This window comes from Staurois parvus, unplaced genomic scaffold, assembly GCF_062004578.1.
Source record: "Staurois parvus isolate SC_StPar_1 unplaced genomic scaffold, SC_StPar_1.0 ptg002191l, whole genome shotgun sequence".
NCBI classification, from domain to species: Eukaryota; Metazoa; Chordata; class Amphibia; order Anura; family Ranidae; genus Staurois; species Staurois parvus.
In genome coordinates, this window is record NW_028319987.1 from 94,144 (window position 1) to 114,980 (window position 20,837).

Sequence of the window (20,837 nt, forward strand, 5' to 3'; positions counted from 1 at the left end):
TACGTGGTAGACGAGTGATCGGTGGAGATTGTGGCAATACGTGGTAGACGAGCGATCTGTGGAGGTTGTGGCAATATGTGGAAGACGAGCGATCGGTGGAGGTTGTGGCAATACGTGGTAGACGAGTGATCGGTGGAGATTGTGGCAATACGTGGTAGACGAGCGATCTGTGGAGGTTGTGGCAATACGTGGAAGACGAGTGATCTGTGGAGGTTGTAGGAATACATGGAAGACGAGCGATCTGTAGAGGTTGTGGCAATATGTGGAAGACGAGCGATCGGTGGAGGTTGTAGCAATACGTGGGAGACGAGCGATCGGTGGAGGTTGTGGCAATACGTGGTACACGAGTGATCGGTGGAGATTGTGGCAATACATGGTAGACGAGCGATCGGTGGAGGTTGTGGCAATACGTGGAAGACAAGCGATCGGTGGAGGTTGTGGCAATACGTGGAAGACGAGCGATCGGTGGAGGTTGTGGCAATACGTGGTAGACGAGCGATTGGTGGAGGTTGTAGGAATACGTGGTAGACGAGCGATCGGTGGAGGTTGTAGGAATACGTGGAAGACGAGCGATCGTTGGAGGTTGTGGCAATACGTGGATAACGAGCGATCGGTGGAGGTTGTAGGAATACGTGGAAGATGTGCGATCGTTGGAGGTTGTGGCAATACGTGGTAGACGAGCGATCGGTGGAGGTTGTGGCAATACGTGGATAACGAGTGATCGGTGGAGGTTGTGGCAATACGTGGATAACGAGTGATCGGTGGAGGTTGTGGCAATAAACATAACACAACAAAGCAGCAAGAAAACGTGAGCGTCAGAGCGGGAAGCAGTGAGCGCCAAATTGGTGGCAAATTCATCAATGAAAAACTTCACTTCTAACAATTCTACGTTTCCACCAGAAAGCGAATCAAATTAATCGATGAACCACAAAGTGCTCAGTCCGGAGAGAACGTCCACGAATGAGCTCTTCATACATACCAATCCATCTGTACAGACGGGGAACCCTCCTTGTGGGAATCCACTGCCACTGTGTGCCACAACCTCCACCGATCGCTCGCTATCCACTTATTGCCACAACCTCGGTGGAGATTGTGGCAATACGTGGTAGACGAGCGATCGGTGGAGGTTGTGGCAATACGTGGAAGACGAGTGATCAGTGGAGATTGTGGCAATACGTGGAAGACGAGCGATCGGTGGAGGTTGTGGCAATACGTGGTAGACGAGTGATCGGTGGAGATTGTGGCAATACGTGGTAGACGAGCGATCGGTGGAGGTTGTGGCAATACGTGGAAGACGAGTGATCGGTGGAGGTTGTAGGAATACGTGGAAGACGAGCGATCGTTGGAGGTTGTGGCAATACGTGGATAACGAGCGATCGGTGGAGGTTGTAGGAATACGTGGAAGATGTGCGATCGTTGGAGGTTGTGGCAATACGTGGTAGACGAGCGATCGGTGGAGGTTGTGGCAATACGTGGATAACGAGTGATCGGTGGAGGTTGTGGCAATACGTGGATAACGAGTGATCGGTGGAGGTTGTGGCAATACGTGGATAACGAGCGATCGGCGGAGGGTGTGGGAATACGTGGTAGACAAGCAATCGGTGGAGGTTGTGGGAATACGTGGTAGACAAGCAATTGGTGGAGGTTGTGGCAATACGTGGATAACGAGCGACCGGTGGAGGTTGTGGCAATACGTGGAAGACGAGCGATCGGTAGAGGTTGTGGCAATACGTGGATAACGAGCGATCGGTGGAGGTTGTGGGAATACGTGGTAGACGAGCGATCGGTGGAGGTTGTGGCAATACGTGGATAACGAGTGATCGGTGGAGGTTGTGGCAATACGTGGATAACAAGCGATCGGTGGAGGTTGTGGGAATACGTGGATAACGAGCGACCGGTGGAGGTTGTGGCAATACGTGGTAGACAAGCAATCGGTGGAGGTTGTGGCAATACGTGGATAACGAGTGATCGGTGGAGGTTGTGGCAATACGTGGATAACGAGTGATCGGTGGAGGTTGTGGCAATACGTGGATAACGAGTGATCGGTGGAGGTTGTGGCAATACGTGGATAACGAGTGATCGGTGGAGGTTGTAGGAATACGTGGAAGACGAGCGATCGTTGGAGGTTGTGGCAATACGTGGTAGACGAGTGATCGGTGGAGGTTGTGGCAATACGTGGTAGACAAGCAATCGGTGGAGGTTGTCGCAATACGTGGTAGACAAGCAATCGGTGGAGGTTGTCGCAATACGTGGATAACGAGCGATCGGTGGAGGTTGTGGCAATACGTGGATAACGAGCGATCGGTGGAGGTTGTGGCACACAGTGGCAGTGGATTCCCACAAGGAGGGTTCCCCGTCTGCACAGATGGATTGGTATGTATGAAGAGCTCATTCGTGGACGTTCTCTCCACACTGAGCACTTTGTGGTTCATCGATTAGTTTGATTCACTTTCTGGTGGAAATGTAGATTTCTTAGAAGTGAAGTGTTTTATCGATGAATTTCTGTGAATTTCTATATTTCTTGTGATATTTATATTTTCTCTGCTCTTTAGTTCTGGGACCGCCCACTAGGTCATGTGACTGCGCGTTGGATTTTGATTGGTTGTTGGCCGGGTGTACTTCTGATGGACAATATCCGTTTCCTGACTGATGGCGCCATTTTATTCCACGTCTCACCTGGATAGAAGTCCTTGGACTTGGATAGCTTGATGGTGGCGCCCGTCTCGCGCTGCAGCTGCACAATAGTCTGGCCTCCCTTTCCGATGATGGAGCCGGCGGCATAGCTGGGGATCAGGATCTTCAGGAAGAGTTCAGCGTCATCTGCGGGACAGAAAACACGAGACGTCATCCCGCCATCACCAACAATATACAGAGAATACAGAGGATACGGGGCGAGGATATACAAAGTATACAGTACACCTAAATGGGACATGCTGGGACTTGTAGTGGTATAGAGGTGGACGAGACCCCAATGGGACATGCTGGGACTTGTAGTAGTATAGAGGTGGACGAGACCCCAATGGGACATGCTGGGACTTGTAGTAGTATAGAGGTGGACGAGACCCCAATGGGACATGCTGGGACTTGTAGTAGTATAGAGGTGGACGAGACCCCAATGGGACATGCTGGGACTTGTAGTAGTATAGAGGTGGACGAGACCCCAATGGGACATGCTGGGACTTGTAGTGGTATAAAGGTGGACGAGACCCCAATGGGACATGCTGGGACTTGTAGTAGTATAGAGGCGGGAGGGACCCCAATGGGACATGCTGGGACTTGTAGTGGTATAGAGGTGGGAGAGACCCCAATGGGACATGCTGGGACTTGTAGTGGTATAGAGGTGGGAGGGACCCCAATGGGACATGCTGGGACTTGTAGTGGTATAGAGGTGGGAGGGACCCCAATGGGACATGCTGGGACTTGTAGTAGTATAGAGTTAGGAGAGACCCCAATGGGACATGCTGGGACTTGTAGTAGTATAGAGGAGGGAGAGACCCCAATGGGACATGCTGGGACTTGTAGTAGTATAGAGGTGGGAGAGACCCCAATAGGACATGCTGGGACTTGTAGTAGTATAGAAGCAGGAGAGAACCTAATGGGACATGCTGGGACTTGTAGTGGTAGAGAGGCGGGAGAGACCCTAATGGGACATGCTGGGACTTGTAGTAGTATAGAGGTGGGAGAGAACCTAATGGGACATGCTGGGACTTGTAGTAGTATAGAGGTGGGAGAGAACCCAATGGGACATGCTGGGACTTGTAGTGGTATAGAGGCGGGAGAGACCCCAATGGGACATGCTGGGACTTGTAGTGGTATAGAGGTGGGAGAGACCCCAATGGGACATGCTGGGACTTGTAGTGGTAGAGAGGTGGGAGAGACCCCAATGGGACATGCTGGGACTTGTAGTAGTATAGAGTCAGGAGAGACCCCAATGGGACATGCTGGGACTTGTAGTGGTATAGAGGTGGGAGGGACCCCAATGGGACATGCTGGGACTTGTAGTAGTATAGAGGTGGGAGAGACCCCAATGGGACATGCTGGGACTTGTAGTGGTATAGAGGTGGGAGAGACTCCAATGGGACATGCTGGGACTTGTAGTGGTATAGAGGTGGGAGAGACCCCAATGGGACATGCTGGGACTTGTAGTAGTATAGAAGCAGGAGAGAACCTAATGGGACATGCTGGGAGTTGTAGTAGTATAGAGGTGGGAGAGACCCCAATGGGACATGCTGGGACTTGTAGTAGTATAGAGGTGGGAGAGAACCTAATGGGACATGCTGGGACTTGTAGTGGTATAGAGGAGGGAGAGACCCCAATGGGACATGCTGGGACTTGTAGTAGTATAGAGGTGGGAGAGACCCCAATGGGACATGCTGGGACTTGTAGTAGAGAGGTGGGAGAGACTCCAATGGGACATGCTGGGACTTGTAGTAGTATAGAGGTGGGAGAGACCCCAATGGGACATGCTGGGACTTGTAGTAATATAGAGGAGGGAGAGACCCCAATGGGACATGCTGGGACTTGTAGTAGAGAGGTGGGAGAGACCCCAATGGGACATGCTGGGACTTGTAGTAGAGAGGTGGGAGAGACCCCAATGGGGCATGCTGGGACTTGTAGTAGTATGGTGGAGGGAGAGACCCCAATGGGACATGCTGGGACTTGTAGTGGTATAGAGGTGGGAGAGACCCCAATGGGACATGCTGGGACTTGTAGTGGTATAGAGGTGGACGAGACCCCAATGGGACATGCTGGGACTTGTAGTAGTAAAGAGGCGGGAGAGACCCCAATGGGACATGCTGGGATTTGTAGTGGTAGAGAGGCGGGAGAGACCCCAATGGGGCATGCTGGGACTTGTAGTTGTATAGAGGCGGGAGAGACCCCAATGGGGCATGCTGGGACTTGTAGTGGTAGAGAGGCGGGAGAGACCCCAATGGGACATGCTGGGACTTGTAGTTGTATAGAGGAGGGAGAGACCCCAATGGGACATGCTGGGACTTGTAGTAGAGAGGTGGGAGAGACCCCAATGGGACATGCTGGGACTTGTAGTAGAGAGGTGGGAGAGACCCCAATGGGACATGCTGGGACTTGTAGTGGTATAGAGGTGGGAGAGACCCCAATGGGGCATGCTGGGACTTTTAGTAGAGAGGTGGGAGAGACCCCAATGGGGCATGCTGGGACTTTTAGTAGTATAGAGGCGGGAGAGACCCCAATGGGACATGCTGGGACTTGTAGTAGTATAGAGGTGGGAGAGACCCCAATGGGGCATGCTGGGACTTGTAGTAGTATAGAGGTGGGAGAGACCCCAATGGGACATGCTGGGACTTGTAGTAGTATAGAGGTGGGAGAGACCCCAATGGGACATGCTGGGACTTGTAGTAGTATAGAGGTGGGAGAGACCCCAATGGGACATGCTGGGACTTGTAGTAGTAGAGAGGTGGGAGAGACCCCAATGAGACATGCTGGGACTTGTAGTAGTATAGAGGTGGGAGAGACCCCAATGGGACATGCTGGGACTTGTAGTAGTATAGAGGTGGGAGGGACCCCAATGGGACATGCTGGGACTTGTAGTGGTATAGAGGTGGGAGGGACCCCAATGGGACATGCTAGGACTTGCAGTGGTATAGAGGTGGGAGAGACCCCAATGGGACATGCTGGGACTTGTAGTAATATAGAGGAGGGAGAGACCCCAATGGGACATGCTAGGACTTGTAGTAGTATAGAGGCGGGACAGACGCCAATGGGACATGCTGGGACTTGTAGTAGTATAGAGGTGGACGAGACCCCAATGGGACATGCTGGGACTTGTAGTGGTAGAAAGGTGAGAGAGACCCCAATGGGACGTGCTGGGACTTGTAGTGGTAGAAAGGTAAGAGAGACCCCAATGGGAAATGCTGGGACTTGTAGTAGTGGAGAGGAAAGAGGGACCCCAATGGGACATGCTGGGACTTGTAGTGGTAGAGAGGTGGGAGAGACCCCAATTGGACATGCTGGGACTTGTAGTAGTATAGAGGCAGGAGGGACCCCAATGGGACATGCTGGGACTTGTAGTGGTATAGAGGTGGGAGAGACCCCAATGGGACATGCTGGGACTTGTAGTAGTGGAGAGGAAAGAGGGACCCCAATGGGACATGCTGGGACTTGTAGTGGTAGAGAGGTGGGAGAGACCCCAATTGGACATGCTGGGACTTGTAGTAGTATAGAGGCAGGAGGGACCCCAATGGGACATGCTGGGACTTGTAGTAGTATAGAGGAGGGAGAGAACCCAATGGGACATGCTGGGACTTGTAGTTGTATAGAGGCAGGAGAGACCCCAATGGGACATGCTGGGACTTGTAGTAGTATAGAGGAGGGAGAGAACCCAATGGGACATGCTGGGACTTGTAGTAGAGAGGTGGGAGGGACCCCAATGGGACATGCTGGGACTTGTAGTAGAATAGAGGTGGGAGGGACCCCAATGGGACATGCTGGGACTTGTAGTAGTATAGAGGAGGGAGGGACCCCAATGGGACATGCTGGGACTTGTAGTAGAATAGAGGTGGGAGGGACCCCAATGGGACATGCTGGGACTTGTAGTAGTATAGAGGCGGGAGAGACCCCAATGGGATATGCTGGGACTTGTAGTAATATAGAGGAGGGAGAGACCCCAATGGGACATGCTGGGACTTGTAGTAGTATAGAGGTGGGAGGGACCCCAATGGGACATGCTGGGACTTGTAGTAGTATAGAGGTGGGAGGGACCCCAATGGGACATGCTGGGACTTGTAGTAGTATAGAGGTGGGAGGGACCCCAATGGGACATGCTGGGACTTGTAGTAGTATAGAGGTGGGAGAGACCCCAATGGGATATGCTGGGACTTGTAGTAATATAGAGGAGGGAGGGACCCCAATGAGACATGCTGGGACTTGTAGTAGTATAGAGGCGGGAGGGACCCCAATGGGACATGCTGGGACTTGTAGTAGTATAGAGGTGGGAGGGACCCCAATGGGACATGCTGGGACTTGTAGTAGTATAGAGGCGGGAGGGACCCCAATGGGGCATGCTGGGACTTGTAGTAGTGGAGAGGAAAGAGGGACCCCAATGGGACATGCTGGGACTTGTAGTGGTAGAGAGGTGGGAGAGACCCCAATTGGACATGCTGGGACTTGTAGTAGTATAGAGGCAGGAGGGACCCCAATGGGACATGCTGGGACTTGTAGTGGTATAGAGGCGGGAGAGACCCCAATGGGGCATGCTGGGACTTGTAGTAGTGGAGAGGTGGGAGAGACCCCAATGGGACATGCTGGGACTTGTAGTAGTATAGAGGCAGGAGAGACCCCAATGGGACATGCTGGGACTTGTAGTAGTATAGAGGCGGGAGGGACCCCAATGGGACATGCTGGGACTTGTAGTGGTATAGAGGCGGGAGAAACCCCAATGGGACATGCTGGGACTTGTAGTAATATAGAGGAGGGAGAGACCCCAATGGGACATGCTGGGACTTGTAGTAATATAGAGGAGGGAGAGACCCCAATGGGACATGCTGGGACTTGTAGTAGTATAGAGGTGTTAGGGACCCCAATGGGACATGCTGGGACTTGTAGTAGTATAGAGGTGTTAGGGACCCCAATGGGACATGCTGGGACTTGTAGTAGTATAGAGGTGGGAGGGACCCCAATGGGACATGCTGGGACTTGTAGTAGTATAGAGGCGGGAGAGACCCCAATGAGACATGCTGGGACTTGTAGTAGTATAGAGGCGGGAGGGACCCCAATGGGACATGCTGGGACTTGTAGTAGTATAGAGGCGGGAGGGACCCCAATGGGACATGCTGGGACTTGTAGTAGTATAGAGGCGGGAGGGACCCCAATGGGACATGCTGGGACTTGTAGTAGTATAGAGGCGGGAGAGACCCCAATGGGACATGCTGGGACTTGTAGTAGTATAGAGGCGGGAGGGACCCCAATGGGACATGCTGGGACTTGTAGTAGTATAGAGGCAGGAGAGACCCCAATGGGACATGCTGGGACTTGTAGTAGTATAGAGGCGGGAGGGACCCCAATGGGACATGCTGGGACTTGTAGTAGTATAGAGGCGGGAGAGACCCCAATGGGACATGCTGGGACTTGTAGTAGTATAGAGGCGGGAGGGACCCCAATGGGACATGCTGGGACTTGTAGTAGTATAGAGGCAGGAGAGACCCCAATGGGACATGCTGGGACTTGTAGTAGTATAGAGGCGGGAGGGACCCCAATGGGACATGCTGGGACTTGTAGTAGTATAGAGGCGGGAGGGACCCCAATGGGACATGCTGTGACTTGTAGTAGTATAGAGGCGGGAGGGACCCCAATGGGACATGCTAGGACTTGTAGTAGTATAGAGGCGGGAGGGACCCCAATGGGACATGCTGGGACTTGTAGTAGTATAGAGGCGGGAGAGACCCCAATGAGACATGCTGGGACTTGTAGTAGTATAGAGGCGGGAGGGACCCCAATGGGACATGCTGGGACTTGTAGTAGTATAGAGGCGGGAGGGACCCCAATGGGACATGCTGGGACTTGTAGTAGTATAGAGGCGGGAGGGACCCCAATGGGACATGCTGGGACTTGTAGTAGTATAGAGGCGGGAGAGACCCCAATGGGACATGCTGGGACTTGTAGTAGTATAGAGGCGGGAGGGACCCCAATGGGACATGCTGTGACTTGTAGTAGTATAGAGGCGGGAGGGACCCCAATGGGACATGCTAGGACTTGTAGTAGTATAGAGGCGGGAGGGACCCCAATGGGACATGCTGGGACTTGTAGTAGTATAGAGGCGGGAGAGACCCCAATGAGACATGCTGGGACTTGTAGTAGTATAGAGGCGGGAGGGACCCCAATGGGACATGCTAGGACTTGTAGTAGTATAGAGGCGGGAGGGACCCCAATGGGACATGCTGGGACTTGTAGTAGTATAGAGGCGGGAGAGACCCCAATGAGACATGCTGGGACTTGTAGTAGTATAGAGGCGGGAGGGACCCCAATGGGACATGCTGGGACTTGTAGTAGTATAGAGGCGGGAGGGACCCCAATGGGACATGCTGGGACTTGTAGTAGTATAGAGGCGGGAGGGACCCCAATGGGACATGCTGGGACTTGTAGTAGTATAGAGGCGGGAGAGACCCCAATGGGGCATGCTGGGACTTGTAGTAGTATAGAGGCGGGAGAGACCCCAATGGGACATGCTGGGACTTGTAGTGGTATAGAGGCGGGAGGGACCCCAATGGGACATGCTGGGACTTGTAGTAGTATAGAGGCGGGAGGGACCCCAATGGGACATGCTGGGACTTGTAGTAGTATAGAGGCGGGAGAGACCCCAATGGGACATGCTGGGACTTGTAGTAGTATAGAGGCGGGAGGGACCCCAATGGGACATGCTGGGACTTGTAGTAGTATAGAGGCGGGAGGGACCCCAATGGGACATGCTGGGACTTGTAGTAGTATAGAGGCGGGAGAGACCCCAATGGGACATGCTGGGACTTGTAGTGGTATAGAGGCGGGAGGGACCCCAATGGGACATGCTGGGACTTGTAGTAGTATAGAGGCGGGAGAGACCCCAATGGGACATGCTGGGACTTGTAGTAGTATAGAGGTGGGAGGGACCCCAATGGGACATGCTGGGACTTGTAGTAGTATAGAGGCGGGATGGACCCCAATGGGACATGCTGGGACTTGTAGTAGTATAGAGGTGGGAGGGACTTATCCGGAGCTACCAGGTATGTTTAAGTCAGCTGAATAGATTGAAGAAGCATAAAACAAACATTTGCAAAGTCTTATAGTTAATTTTATATACAAAGCAGCCACTGCCTGAGTAGAGAAGTCTGTCCTTTGCCAGCATTTTGCAGAATTGGGCCCTTGTTTCCTGTGTGAAAGCAGTGGTCTCTCTGCAGAGGTCTGACATGCCCAATTCTTAGTCGAAGTTTTAGCTCTGTAATTAGCAAACCTTCTACTCCCTACTGATTAAAGTTCTGGACCTCTGCAGAGAGACCGCTGCTTCCACGCAGAGAGCACGGATGGGTCCTCTGCAGCCTGCTAGTAGGTACAGGCTTTTCTACTCAGGCTGTGGCTGCTGTCTAAAGAAAACAGAAATATAGAAAGGAGAACTGGATCAAAACTGGATAAACGAGTCCAATTTCATTTTATTTGTTGGGAAAAAGTCATTTTAAAAGACCCAAGAAATCCCCCCCCCCCTCAGGATCAAGAATTCCCCCCCTCAGGACCAAGAAATCCCCCCCTCAGGATCAAGAAATCCCCCCCTCAGGATCAAGAAATCCCCCCCTCAGGACCAAGAAATCCCCCCCTCAGGACCAAGAAATCCCCCCCTCAGGACCAAGAAATCCCCCCCTCAGGATCAAGAAATCCCCCCTCAGGACCAAGAAATCCCCTCCTCAGGACCAAGAAATCCCCCCTTCAGGACCAAGAAATCCCCTCCTCAGGACCAAGAAATCCCCCCTCAGGATCAACCATGAATGGACTGGAGAAGTCAGCTCTCTATTAGAAGCCACATTGAACTCTGTGTATGGAGAGCAGCTTCTGACCAGCAGTGGCGGTAGATCGGGATTTTATCACTGAGCCGCTGAGATTTTATTCTTCAGATTTTGTTCAGCAGGTGATGGGAATTGGTTAAGTTCCACCCATCACTTCCACAGCCCACTGTCCCTCCATGGACCCCGGGCTCCACTGTCCCACCTGCAGACCTGGAATGGTAGGTGGAATGGAAGGAGATCACTGAACAATTGGTCGCTGATTTGTGGTGAATGAACACGGAATCAACATGCATTGCAGCACGTCTGGGTTCAGCTGTCATCTCTGGACTCTATGGGACGAAGCTATTGGAAAGCAATCTGCACAGGACAGGGGACCCTGATGTCTCAGTAAAGAGAACCTGTCTTTACAGTATGCTATTGTTCTCCCACAGGAGAGATATAACACTACATTTAAAAAAGTTAAAGAAATAAAACTAAAACAACATATAAAAAACGTCTCCATCACACGTACATATACATGGAGACATCAGCACATGCGGCGGGGCAGTCCGGGGACAACCTCACCTTATATATGTTACCATAACGTGGGTAATAGATTGTGTTGTCTGCCATGAAATGACCTTGAGTGTATTTTGTACTGAAAATTGACATTTGATCAACTTGTCCTCTAATACCGTGTGACAGGAAATTACAACTTCTACAATTTTATTCTCCAGGGTCTCGGCTTTCAGAAAATACTTCCAGTTTGGGGGTTTAACTAGTCTTCAGGCCTAAGATGTGCATTTAAATTGTGGGCAGAAATGGAAAGAATGGCTGGCTGGTAAAGTGGTCTCTAAAATGCTTTGTCACTTGACTGACATTTGCACAAGTCTGATTCCACACAAATCACGAGATCTAATCAATCTAGAGGTGTGTAGATCCAATCAATATAGAGGTCTGTAGATCTAACCAATCTAGAGGTGTGAAGAGCTAACCAATCTAGAGGTCTGAAGAGCTAACCAATCTAGAGGTCTGTAGATCTAATCAATCTAGAGGTGTGTAGATCTAACCAATCTAGAGGTCTGTAGATCTAATCAATCTAGAGGTGTGGAGATCTAATCAATCTAGAGGTCTGTAGATCCAATCAATCTAGAGGTCTGTAGATCCAATCAATCTAGAGGTCTGTAGATCTAACCAATCTAGAGGTCTGAAGAGCTAACCAATCTAGAGGTCTGAAGAGCTAACCAATCTAGAGGTCTGTAGATCTAACCAATCTAGAGGTCTGTAGATCTAATCAATCTAGAAGTGTGGAGATCTAATCAATCTAGAGGTCTGTAGATCCAATCAATCTAGAGGTCTGTAGATCTAACCAATCTAGAGGTCTGAAGAGCTAACTAATCTAGAGGTCTGAAGAGCTAACCAATCTAGAGGTCTGTAGATTTAATCAATCTAGAGGTGTGCAGATCTAACCAATCTAGAGGTCTGTAGATTTAATCAATCTAGAGGTGTGCAGATCTAACCAATCTAGAGGTCTGAAGATCTAACCAATCTAGAGGTCTGTAGATCTAATCAATCTAGAGGTGTGTAGATCTAACCAATCTAGAGGTCTGAAGATCTAACCAATCTAGAGGTCTGTAAATCTAATCAAGTTAGAGGTGTGTAAATCTAACCAATCTAGAGGTCTGTAGATCTAACCAATCTAGAGGTCTGAAGAGCTAACCAATCTAGAGGTCTGTAGATCTAACCAATCTAGAGGTCTGTAGATCTAACCAATCTAGAGGTCTGAAGAGCTAACCAATCTAGAGGTCTGAAGAGCTAACCAATCTAGAGGTCTGTAGATCTAACCAATCTAGAGGTCTGTAGATCTAACCAATCTAGAGGTCTGAAGAGCTAACCAATCTAGAGGTCTGTAGATCTAACCAATCTAGAGGTCTGTAGATCTAACCAATCTAGAGGTCTGTAGATCTAATCAATCTGCAAGTCTACAGATCTAACCAATCTGGAGGTCTGAAGAGCTAACCAATCTAGAGGTCTGTAGATCTAATCAATCTAGAGGTGTGTAGATCTAACCAATCTAGAGGTCTGTAGATCTAACCAATCTAAAGATCTGTGGATCTAATCAATCTAGAGGTCTGTAGATCTAACCAATCTAGAGGTCTGTAGATCTAACCAATCTAGAGGTCTGAAGAGCTAACCAATCTAGAGGTCTGAAGAGCTAACCAATCTATAGGTCTGTAGATCTAATCAATCTATAGGTATGTAGATCCAATCAATCTAGAGGTGTGTAGATCTAACCAATCTAGAGGTCTGAAGATCTAACCAATCTAGAGGTCTGTAAATCTAATCAAGTTAGAGGTGTGTAAATCTAACCAATCTAGAGGTCTGTAGATCTAACCAATCTAGAGGTCTGAAGAGCTAACCAATCTAGAGGTCTGTAGATCTAACCAATCTAGAGGTCTGTAGATCTAACCAATCTAGAGGTCTGAAGAGCTAACCAATCTAGAGGTCTGTAGATCTAACCAATCTAGAGGTCTGAAGAGCTAACCAATCTAGAGGTCTGTAGATCTAACCAATCTAGAGGTCTGTAGATCTAACCAATCTAGAGGTCTGTAGATCTAATCAATCTGCAAGTCTACAGATCTAACCAATCTGGAGGTCTGAAGAGCTAACCAATCTAGAGGTCTGTAGATCTAATCAATCTAGAGGTGTGTAGATCTAACCAATCTAGAGGTCTGTAGATCTAACCAATCTAGAAGTCTGTAGATCTAACCAATCTAAAGATCTGTGGATCTAATCAATCTAAAGGTCTGAAGATCTAACCAATCTAGAGGTCTGAAGAGCTAACCAATCTAGAGGTCTGTAGATCTAATCAATCTAGAGGTCTGAAGAGCTATCCAATCTAGAGGTCTGAAGATCTAATCAATCTAGAAGTCTGAAGATCTAATCAATCTAGAGGTCTGAAGATCTAATCAATCTAGTGGTCTGAAGATCTAATCAATCTAGAGGTCTGAAGATCTAATCAATCTAGTGGTCTGAAGATCTAATCAATATAGAGGTCTGAAGATCTAATCAATCTAGAGGTCTGAAGATCTAATCAATCTAGTGGTCTGAAGAGCTATCCAATCTAGAGGTCTGAAGATCTAATCAATCTAGAAGTCTGAAGATCTAATCAATCTAGAGGTCTGAAGATCTAATCAATCTAGAGGTCTGAAGATCTAATCAATCTAGAAGTCTGAAGATCTAATCAATCTAGAGGTTTGAAGATCTAATCAATCTAGAGGTCTGAAGATCTAATCAATCTAGAGGTCTGAAGATCTAATCAATCTAGAGGTCTGAAGATCTAATCAATCTAGAGATCTGAAGAGCTAACCAATCTAGAGGTCTGAAGAGCTAACCAATCTAGAGGTTTGAAGATCTAATCAATCTAGAGGTCTGAAGAGCTAATCAATCTAGAGATCTGAAGAGCTAACCAATCTAGAGGTTTGAAGATCTAATCAATCTAGAGGTCTGAAGAGCTAACCAATCTAGAGGTCTGAAGAGCTAACCAATCTAGAGGTTTGAAGATCTAATCAATCTAGAGGTCTGAAGAGCTAACCAATCTAGAAGTCTGAAGAGCTAACCAATCTAGAGGTCTGAAGAGCTAACCAATCTAGAGATCTGTGGATCTAATCAATCTAGAGGTCTGAAGAGCTAACCAATCTAGAGATCTGTGGATCTAATCAATCTGGAGCTTTGTAAATCTAACCAATCCAGATCTATACAATTAGAGATCCCTAGCTCTAATCAACATAGATGTCTATGGATCTGATCAATCTAGAGATCTGTAGATCTAACCAATCTTCAGCTTTGCACAGCTAATCAATGAAGACACGTATAGATCAATGCAAACAAGAGATCCCCAGATCTTATCAATCTAGAGATCTATTTGTTTACAGAAATTCTAAAGGTTCATTTTTTAGGGGGGGGGGGGATAACAAACATGTCTATACTTACCTGCTGTGTGTAATGGTTTTGAAAAGAGCAGCCCGGATCCTCCTCTTCTCGGGTCCCCCGCAGGCTCTCCTGGCCCCTCCCTCTTGTTGGTGCCCTCACAGGAAGCAGCTTGCTATGGGGGCACCCATTGCTCCATGTGTCCATTCATACAAGGAGCCGTGGCTTGGCCCTGCCCCCTCTCTCTCCTCATTGGCTGACTGGCTGTGATTGACAGTAGTGGGAGCCAATGGCTCATGCTTGCTGTCTCAGCCAATGAGGCAGAGACCCGGGATGGCCGAGGCTGTCAATCACATCGCTGGAAACGTGATGAGGTTCAGGAAAGTATTGGGGGGGGGGGGCTCGGGGAGCTGCTGCACATAGAAGGTTTTTGACCTTCATGCATAGAATGCACATTCAGCCTATACAAGCAATCTAGAGGTAGGTAGATCTAACCAATCTAGAGGGTATATAGACCCAATAGATCTAGAGGTCTGTAGAAGTAATAAATCTAGAGGTCCAAATACCCAATCAATCTAGAGGTCTTTGGATCTAATTAATCTAGAGATATGTACAGTTGTGTTGAAAATAATAGCCGTGTGGAGTTCTATTAGTGAGGTCATTCATTCTTTGATAAACAGGTGGCAATTATTGCCCTTATTTAAGGAAGGAAGGCAGCAAATGTTGGACATGCTGGTTACAGTGCATTTCTCTCTGAAATTCTGAGGAAAATGGGTCGTTCCAGACATTGTTCAGAAGAACAGCGTACCTTGATTAAAAAGTTGATTGGAGGGGAAAACATATAAAGAAGTGCAGAAAATGATCGGCTGCTCAGCTAAAATGATGGCAAATGCTTTAAAATGGCCACCAAAACCTGAAAGACGTGGAAGAAAGTGAAAAACTACCATTGGAATGGAGAGAAGAATAGCCAAAATGGGGCGGACTCAGCCAACAATCAGCTCCAGGAAGATGAAAGAAGGTGTGACGTTCCCTGTGAGGACTCAGCCAACAATCAGCTCCAGGAAGATGAAAGAAGGTGTGACGTTCCCTGTGAGGACTCAGCCAACAATCAGCTCCAGGAAGATGAAAGAAGGTGTGATGTTCCCTGTGAGGACTGTTACAATTAGAAGACGTCTATGTGAAGCCAAGCTATCTGCAAGAAGTCCCCGCAAAGTCCCACTGTTGGGAAAAAGACGTGTGCTGAAGAGGTTACAATCTGCCAAAGAGCACATTGACCGGCCTAAAGAGAAATGGGGCAACATTTTGTGGACTGATGGAAGTAAGATTGCTCTTTTTGGGTCTAGTGGGCGGAGACAGTTTGTCAGACGACCCCCAAACACTGAATTCATCCACAGTACACTGTGAAGACCGTGAAGCATGGTGGTGCAAGCATCATGATATGGGGATGTTTCTCATACTACGGTGTTGGGCCTATTTATCGCATACCAGGGATCATGGATCAGTTTGAATCCATCAGAATACTTGAAGAGGTCATGCCGCCTTATGCTGAAGAGGAAATGCCCTTGAAATGGGGGTTCCAACAAGACAACGACCCCAAACACACCAGTAAACGTGCAACATCTTGGTTCCAGACCAACAAGATGGACGTTATGGAGTGGCCAGCCCAATCCCTGGATCTTCATCCAATAGAAAACTTGTGGGGTGACATCAAAAATGCCGTTTCTGAGGCCAAACCAAGAAATAGAGAAGAAGTGTGGAATGTGGTCCAATCATCCTGGGCTGGAATACCTGATCACAGGGGCCAGAAGTTGGGGGACTCCATGCAACACAGATGTACAGCAGTTCTCAGAAACAGTGCGACTACAACCAAATATTCATGAAGTCATTCAAAGGAAAGCAAAATCTTCAAACATTTCTCAGTTTATATAGTGAATGTTGGAGTTTGTAAAGAAGAATACAAACACGGCCATTTTTTTGAACCGTCTAATATTCACTTTTCTTCCATTTTTTTAGAGGAACAACACAAATTTGATGTATTTTTCTTCATGTTGTGATTTGGAATAGAATGTGTCGTGTTCCCAATGCATTTGTGTGGATGGAAATAAAAGCTATTAGAAGGATTTGCAGCTTTAGTCACTTTTTTCATCACACAGATATTATTGAACACAACTGTAGATCCAATCAGTCTAGAGCTTTGTCCATCTACTCAATCTAGATTGATTCTCACAAAGGAAAGGGAGGGGTACAGTAATCACGAATGTATCGTTAGTTACAGAGCACAGAATGTTCCCTTGTGACTAACAGAAAACAGTCTCCAAAAAGGACTGAAGCATTTGAATGTAAATCAATCTGAAGGACCGGGATGACTTACACCTGAGAGTCCTTAAAGAACTCGGTCAGGTTATGGCCAGCATACTGACAGGAGCTGTACCAGCAGATTGGTGAAGGGCCAACATGGCAACAATATTTAAAAAAGGGCCGAGATATATATCTGGAAATAACAGGCCAGTCAGTCTAACATCAATAGTATGTAAACTATTGGAGGGGATGATAAGGGACTATACGCCAGACATTGCTGACAAGAACAGTATCATTAGTGGTAATCAGCACAGATTTATGAAAGATCGATCTTGCCAGACGAATCTGCTAACATTCTACAAGGAAGGGAGCTGCCCTCCAGATAAAGGGAGGCCGGTGGATTTGGTATATCTGGATTTCGTCAAAACATTCTATACAGTCCCCGATAAACGCTTCATTGACAAATTGAGGTCTGTAGGCAAGGACCATGGTGTATGTACCTGGATAGAAGTGATATATAGCGTATACTCAGACTGGGCTGGAGGGGTAAGTTGGGTCCCCCAGGGCTCCCTCCTGGGACCAGTTCTGTTGAATTCATTCATAAATGATATAGAGGTCGGTAGAAATCGCTCATCTCAGTGTTTGCTGACCATACAAAGCTAAGCAGGACAATAACTTCACAGCAGGATATAGAAACCTTTCAGGAAGACCTCCATAAAATAAGGGGGGGGGGGATACATGAAAATGGGGATCAATGTTGAAAATATAAACTAATGCACTCGGGGGCTACAAATATGGATGCGAGTCACATGCTAGGGGGAGAACCAATGGGGGAATCCAGGATGGAGAAGGATCTGGGGGTCCTAGTAGATGACAGACTCAGCAGACTCCAAATTCTCCAGAGAGAAATCTATAATTCCACCACTTTCCAGAACTCTGGTCCGGCCACATCTGGAGTATTCCATCCAGTTCTGGTCACCAGTCCTCAGGAAGGATGTGCTGGAACTGGAGTCCTGAGCAGGGCTACAAAGCTGATAAGGAGGAGCTCAGTGATGGGGGATGAAGGAGCTCAGTGATGGGGGATGGAGGAGCTCAGTGATGGGGGATGGAGGAGCTCAGTGATGGAGCAGCTCATTTATGGGAGATGGAGGAGCTCAGTGATGGGGGATGGAGCAGCTCATTTATGGGAGATGGAGGAGCTCAGTGATGGGAGATGGAGGAGCTCAGTGATGGAGCAGCTCATTTATGGGAGATGGAGGAGCTCAGTGATGGGAGATGGAGGAGCTCAGTTCTGGGGAATGACTACAAGCATTAATCTCCCTGGAAAAGAGACAGTTATGAGGGACAGATATGACAGCGATATACACGTCTCCTCGGTGAAGCGGAGGCAGGCAGCGGGTTCTTTGCTGTCAGAGCGGTGAGGATGTGGATCTCCAGGACACACAATGTAACAATCTCTTAGCTGAGCATGTTAGTGGTGACGGTATACAGGGATATGGGATACAATAGTGACGCACAAGGTGGGGTGTTCATTCAATGTAGAGTCCTGCAGATCGAATCATTCCAGAGGTCTGTGTCAGTAGCAGGACTCAGCTGTCTCACTTCTGGAATTTTGGGATCTCAGGCAGAACACACCATGCGTATTCAGGCGCCATTCATTTTCAATGGCCCCCTAAACACAGCTCTGTTCTGCCGTGAGATAAATGGCTCTGAAGTCACACTCAGATTATCGCACTAATTGGGGGTCAGATATCCAAGTGGTTTGTTTATGTGATGAGATAATGCGTTCAGCGGATGAAGTGAGACTGCTTTGAAATGGCTCCACTATGTGATTGTAAGGGCAAAATTCTTCAAAGAACATTTATAGGACTGCGGGAAATTGTAAGGCCTTGGGTCCCTCCGGTACTATATTGTATTTGGACCACATCTAGAATAGACATTTCCATCTGTCACATCTAGAACAGACCTCTCCATTCATCTCATCTAGAACAGACCTCTCCATTTGTCTCACCTAGAACAGACCTCTCCATCCACCTCATCTAGAACAGACTTCTCCGTTCACCTCATCTCAAACAGACCTCTCCGTTCACCTCATCTAGAACAGACCTCTCAGTTCACTTAATCTAGAAAAGACCTCTCTGTCCACCTCATCTTGACTAGACCTCTCCATTCACCTCATCTAGAACAGACCTCTCCAACCACCTCATCTAGAACAGACCTCTCCATCCACCTCATCTAGAACAGACCTCTCCGTTCACTTCATCTAGAACAGACCTCTCCGTCCACCTCATCTAGAACAGAGCTCTCTGTCCTGCACATCTAGAATAGACCTCTCCAACCACCTCATCCAGAACAGACCTCTTCGTCCGCCACATCTAGAACAGACCTCTCTATCTACCTCATCTAGATCAGACCTCTCCGTCCTCCATGTTTAGAATAGACCTCTCCATCCATCTCATCTCTGTCTTCTTATGGCCTTGTATGGGCTCCATAATCCTCACCACTCCTGATTTATGAATATGGGAGATATTCTCCAACTGCTGTATTCTGATGGATCTGCAGGCCGTGAGGGGCATTGGAAGCTATTGTTATGGTGAGGGCCACTTTCTCTAAAAGCCAGGCATGGGATTATCAGGACAGCCAGGGCCCTCTTAGGTTCTATCCAGACAATGGAAATCTATGGGGGGTATTCATCTGCATTGTTCTCTCCAGTAGAGATGATTGTGTCTCATCCATCCCAGGTCTACAGCCCTCCATGTCACCTCTCTCACCTTCTCACCGCACCATCAATGACCTTTTCCTAAACCCAACCACCAAATGACCAGAGAAATCCTCTGCGGGAATGAGAGCTCCTCAAATATTTCCCGACAAGCCATCATGTCCAGGACCATCTCCTTCTTCCACCCAAGGCTCCTCCATCCTACGCCCCAGGCACATCAAACACTCACCGGCTGTGTTGGACCTCTTTGTACTGGAAGCTTCCGTGGGGGTCTCCAGGGGTCTCTTGCGAGAGTCGGATCCCTCGGTCTCCATCTGTGGTGGCAGCTGCTGATGCTGGGAAGGTGGATAGGAGGCATTTTGCTGGACAGAGCCTCCAGCCATGATGTCCCTCAATGCAATGACTGTCAGAATGAGAGAAAGCAGAGAGGAGAAGACGGAGGAGGTGGGGGTGGGGGGCTCACAATCCCATTAATACCACATAGACTGGCTGTCCTCACAGATCTCCTTATTGCTGCCTTCTCATCAATATCGCCCTCCCCCAACGCTCAGAACAAAAAGTCAGGAATGGTGAAATACAAAAGGAGGAAGGAAATGGGATATGAGGGGAGAGGAGAGAGGATGAGGCGGGGGTGGGGAGAGGCTGGATGTGGAGATTATTGGGGAAGGGATTTGGGGGCTCTCACTGATCCCCCCTTAGAATAAAACTAAGGAGATGAAATCTCTGAGGATTGGATGAAGCCAGATGATGATTAGCATCTCTGTACAAAGGAGATGAAGGGTGACGTCAGATTGTGCGGAGCACCGAATCCCCGGCCGCCCCTCTATACACACCCCTCCAATGTGATAGGAGCAAGGAGCAAGTGCACCTGTCACCCCGGAGGGGCCAGGACAAGGGGGAGGGCTGGGGGCCACCTCCACTCCGCATGGCTGTGTATTGTGTATATATACGGTCTGTGCGCATCACATCAACATAAATATATATATATACAGTCTGTGCGCATCATATCAACATAGATATATATATATACAGTCTGTGCGCATCATATCAACATAGATATATATATATATATACAGTCTGTGCGCATCATATCAACATAGATATATATATATATACAGTCTGTGCGCATCATATCATCATAGATATATATATATATATACAGTCTGTGCGCATCATATCATCATAGATATATATATATACAGTCTGTGCGCATCATATCATCATAGATATATATATATACAGTCTGTGCGCATCACATCAACATAGATATATATATATACAGTCTGTGCGCATCATATCATCATAGATATATATATATATATACAGTCTGTGCGCATCATATCAACATAGATATATATATATACAGTCTCTGCGCATCATATCAACATAGATATATATATATATACAGT

At 48.1% G+C, this 20,837-nt stretch overlaps 1 protein-coding gene across 1 annotated transcript in view; it reads right to left on the reverse strand.

Annotated features, from left to right (window-relative positions):
• LOC149431650 (RNA-binding protein Nova-2-like) overlaps positions 1-20,294 on the reverse strand; it is a 59,233-nt gene extending 38,939 nt beyond the window's left edge. Inside the window, exons 1-3 of the mRNA XM_089665432.1 lie at positions 19,658-20,294; positions 14,475-14,477; positions 2,677-2,820 (exon numbers count right to left, since the gene is read on the reverse strand). Of these exons, the coding sequence (XP_089521558.1) occupies positions 2,677-2,820; positions 14,475-14,477; positions 19,658-19,811 (301 nt within the window). The 5' untranslated portion in view covers positions 19,812-20,294. The remainder of the gene's footprint in view (positions 1-2,676; positions 2,821-14,474; positions 14,478-19,657) is intronic.
• Between the last annotated feature and the right edge of the window lie 543 nt (positions 20,295-20,837).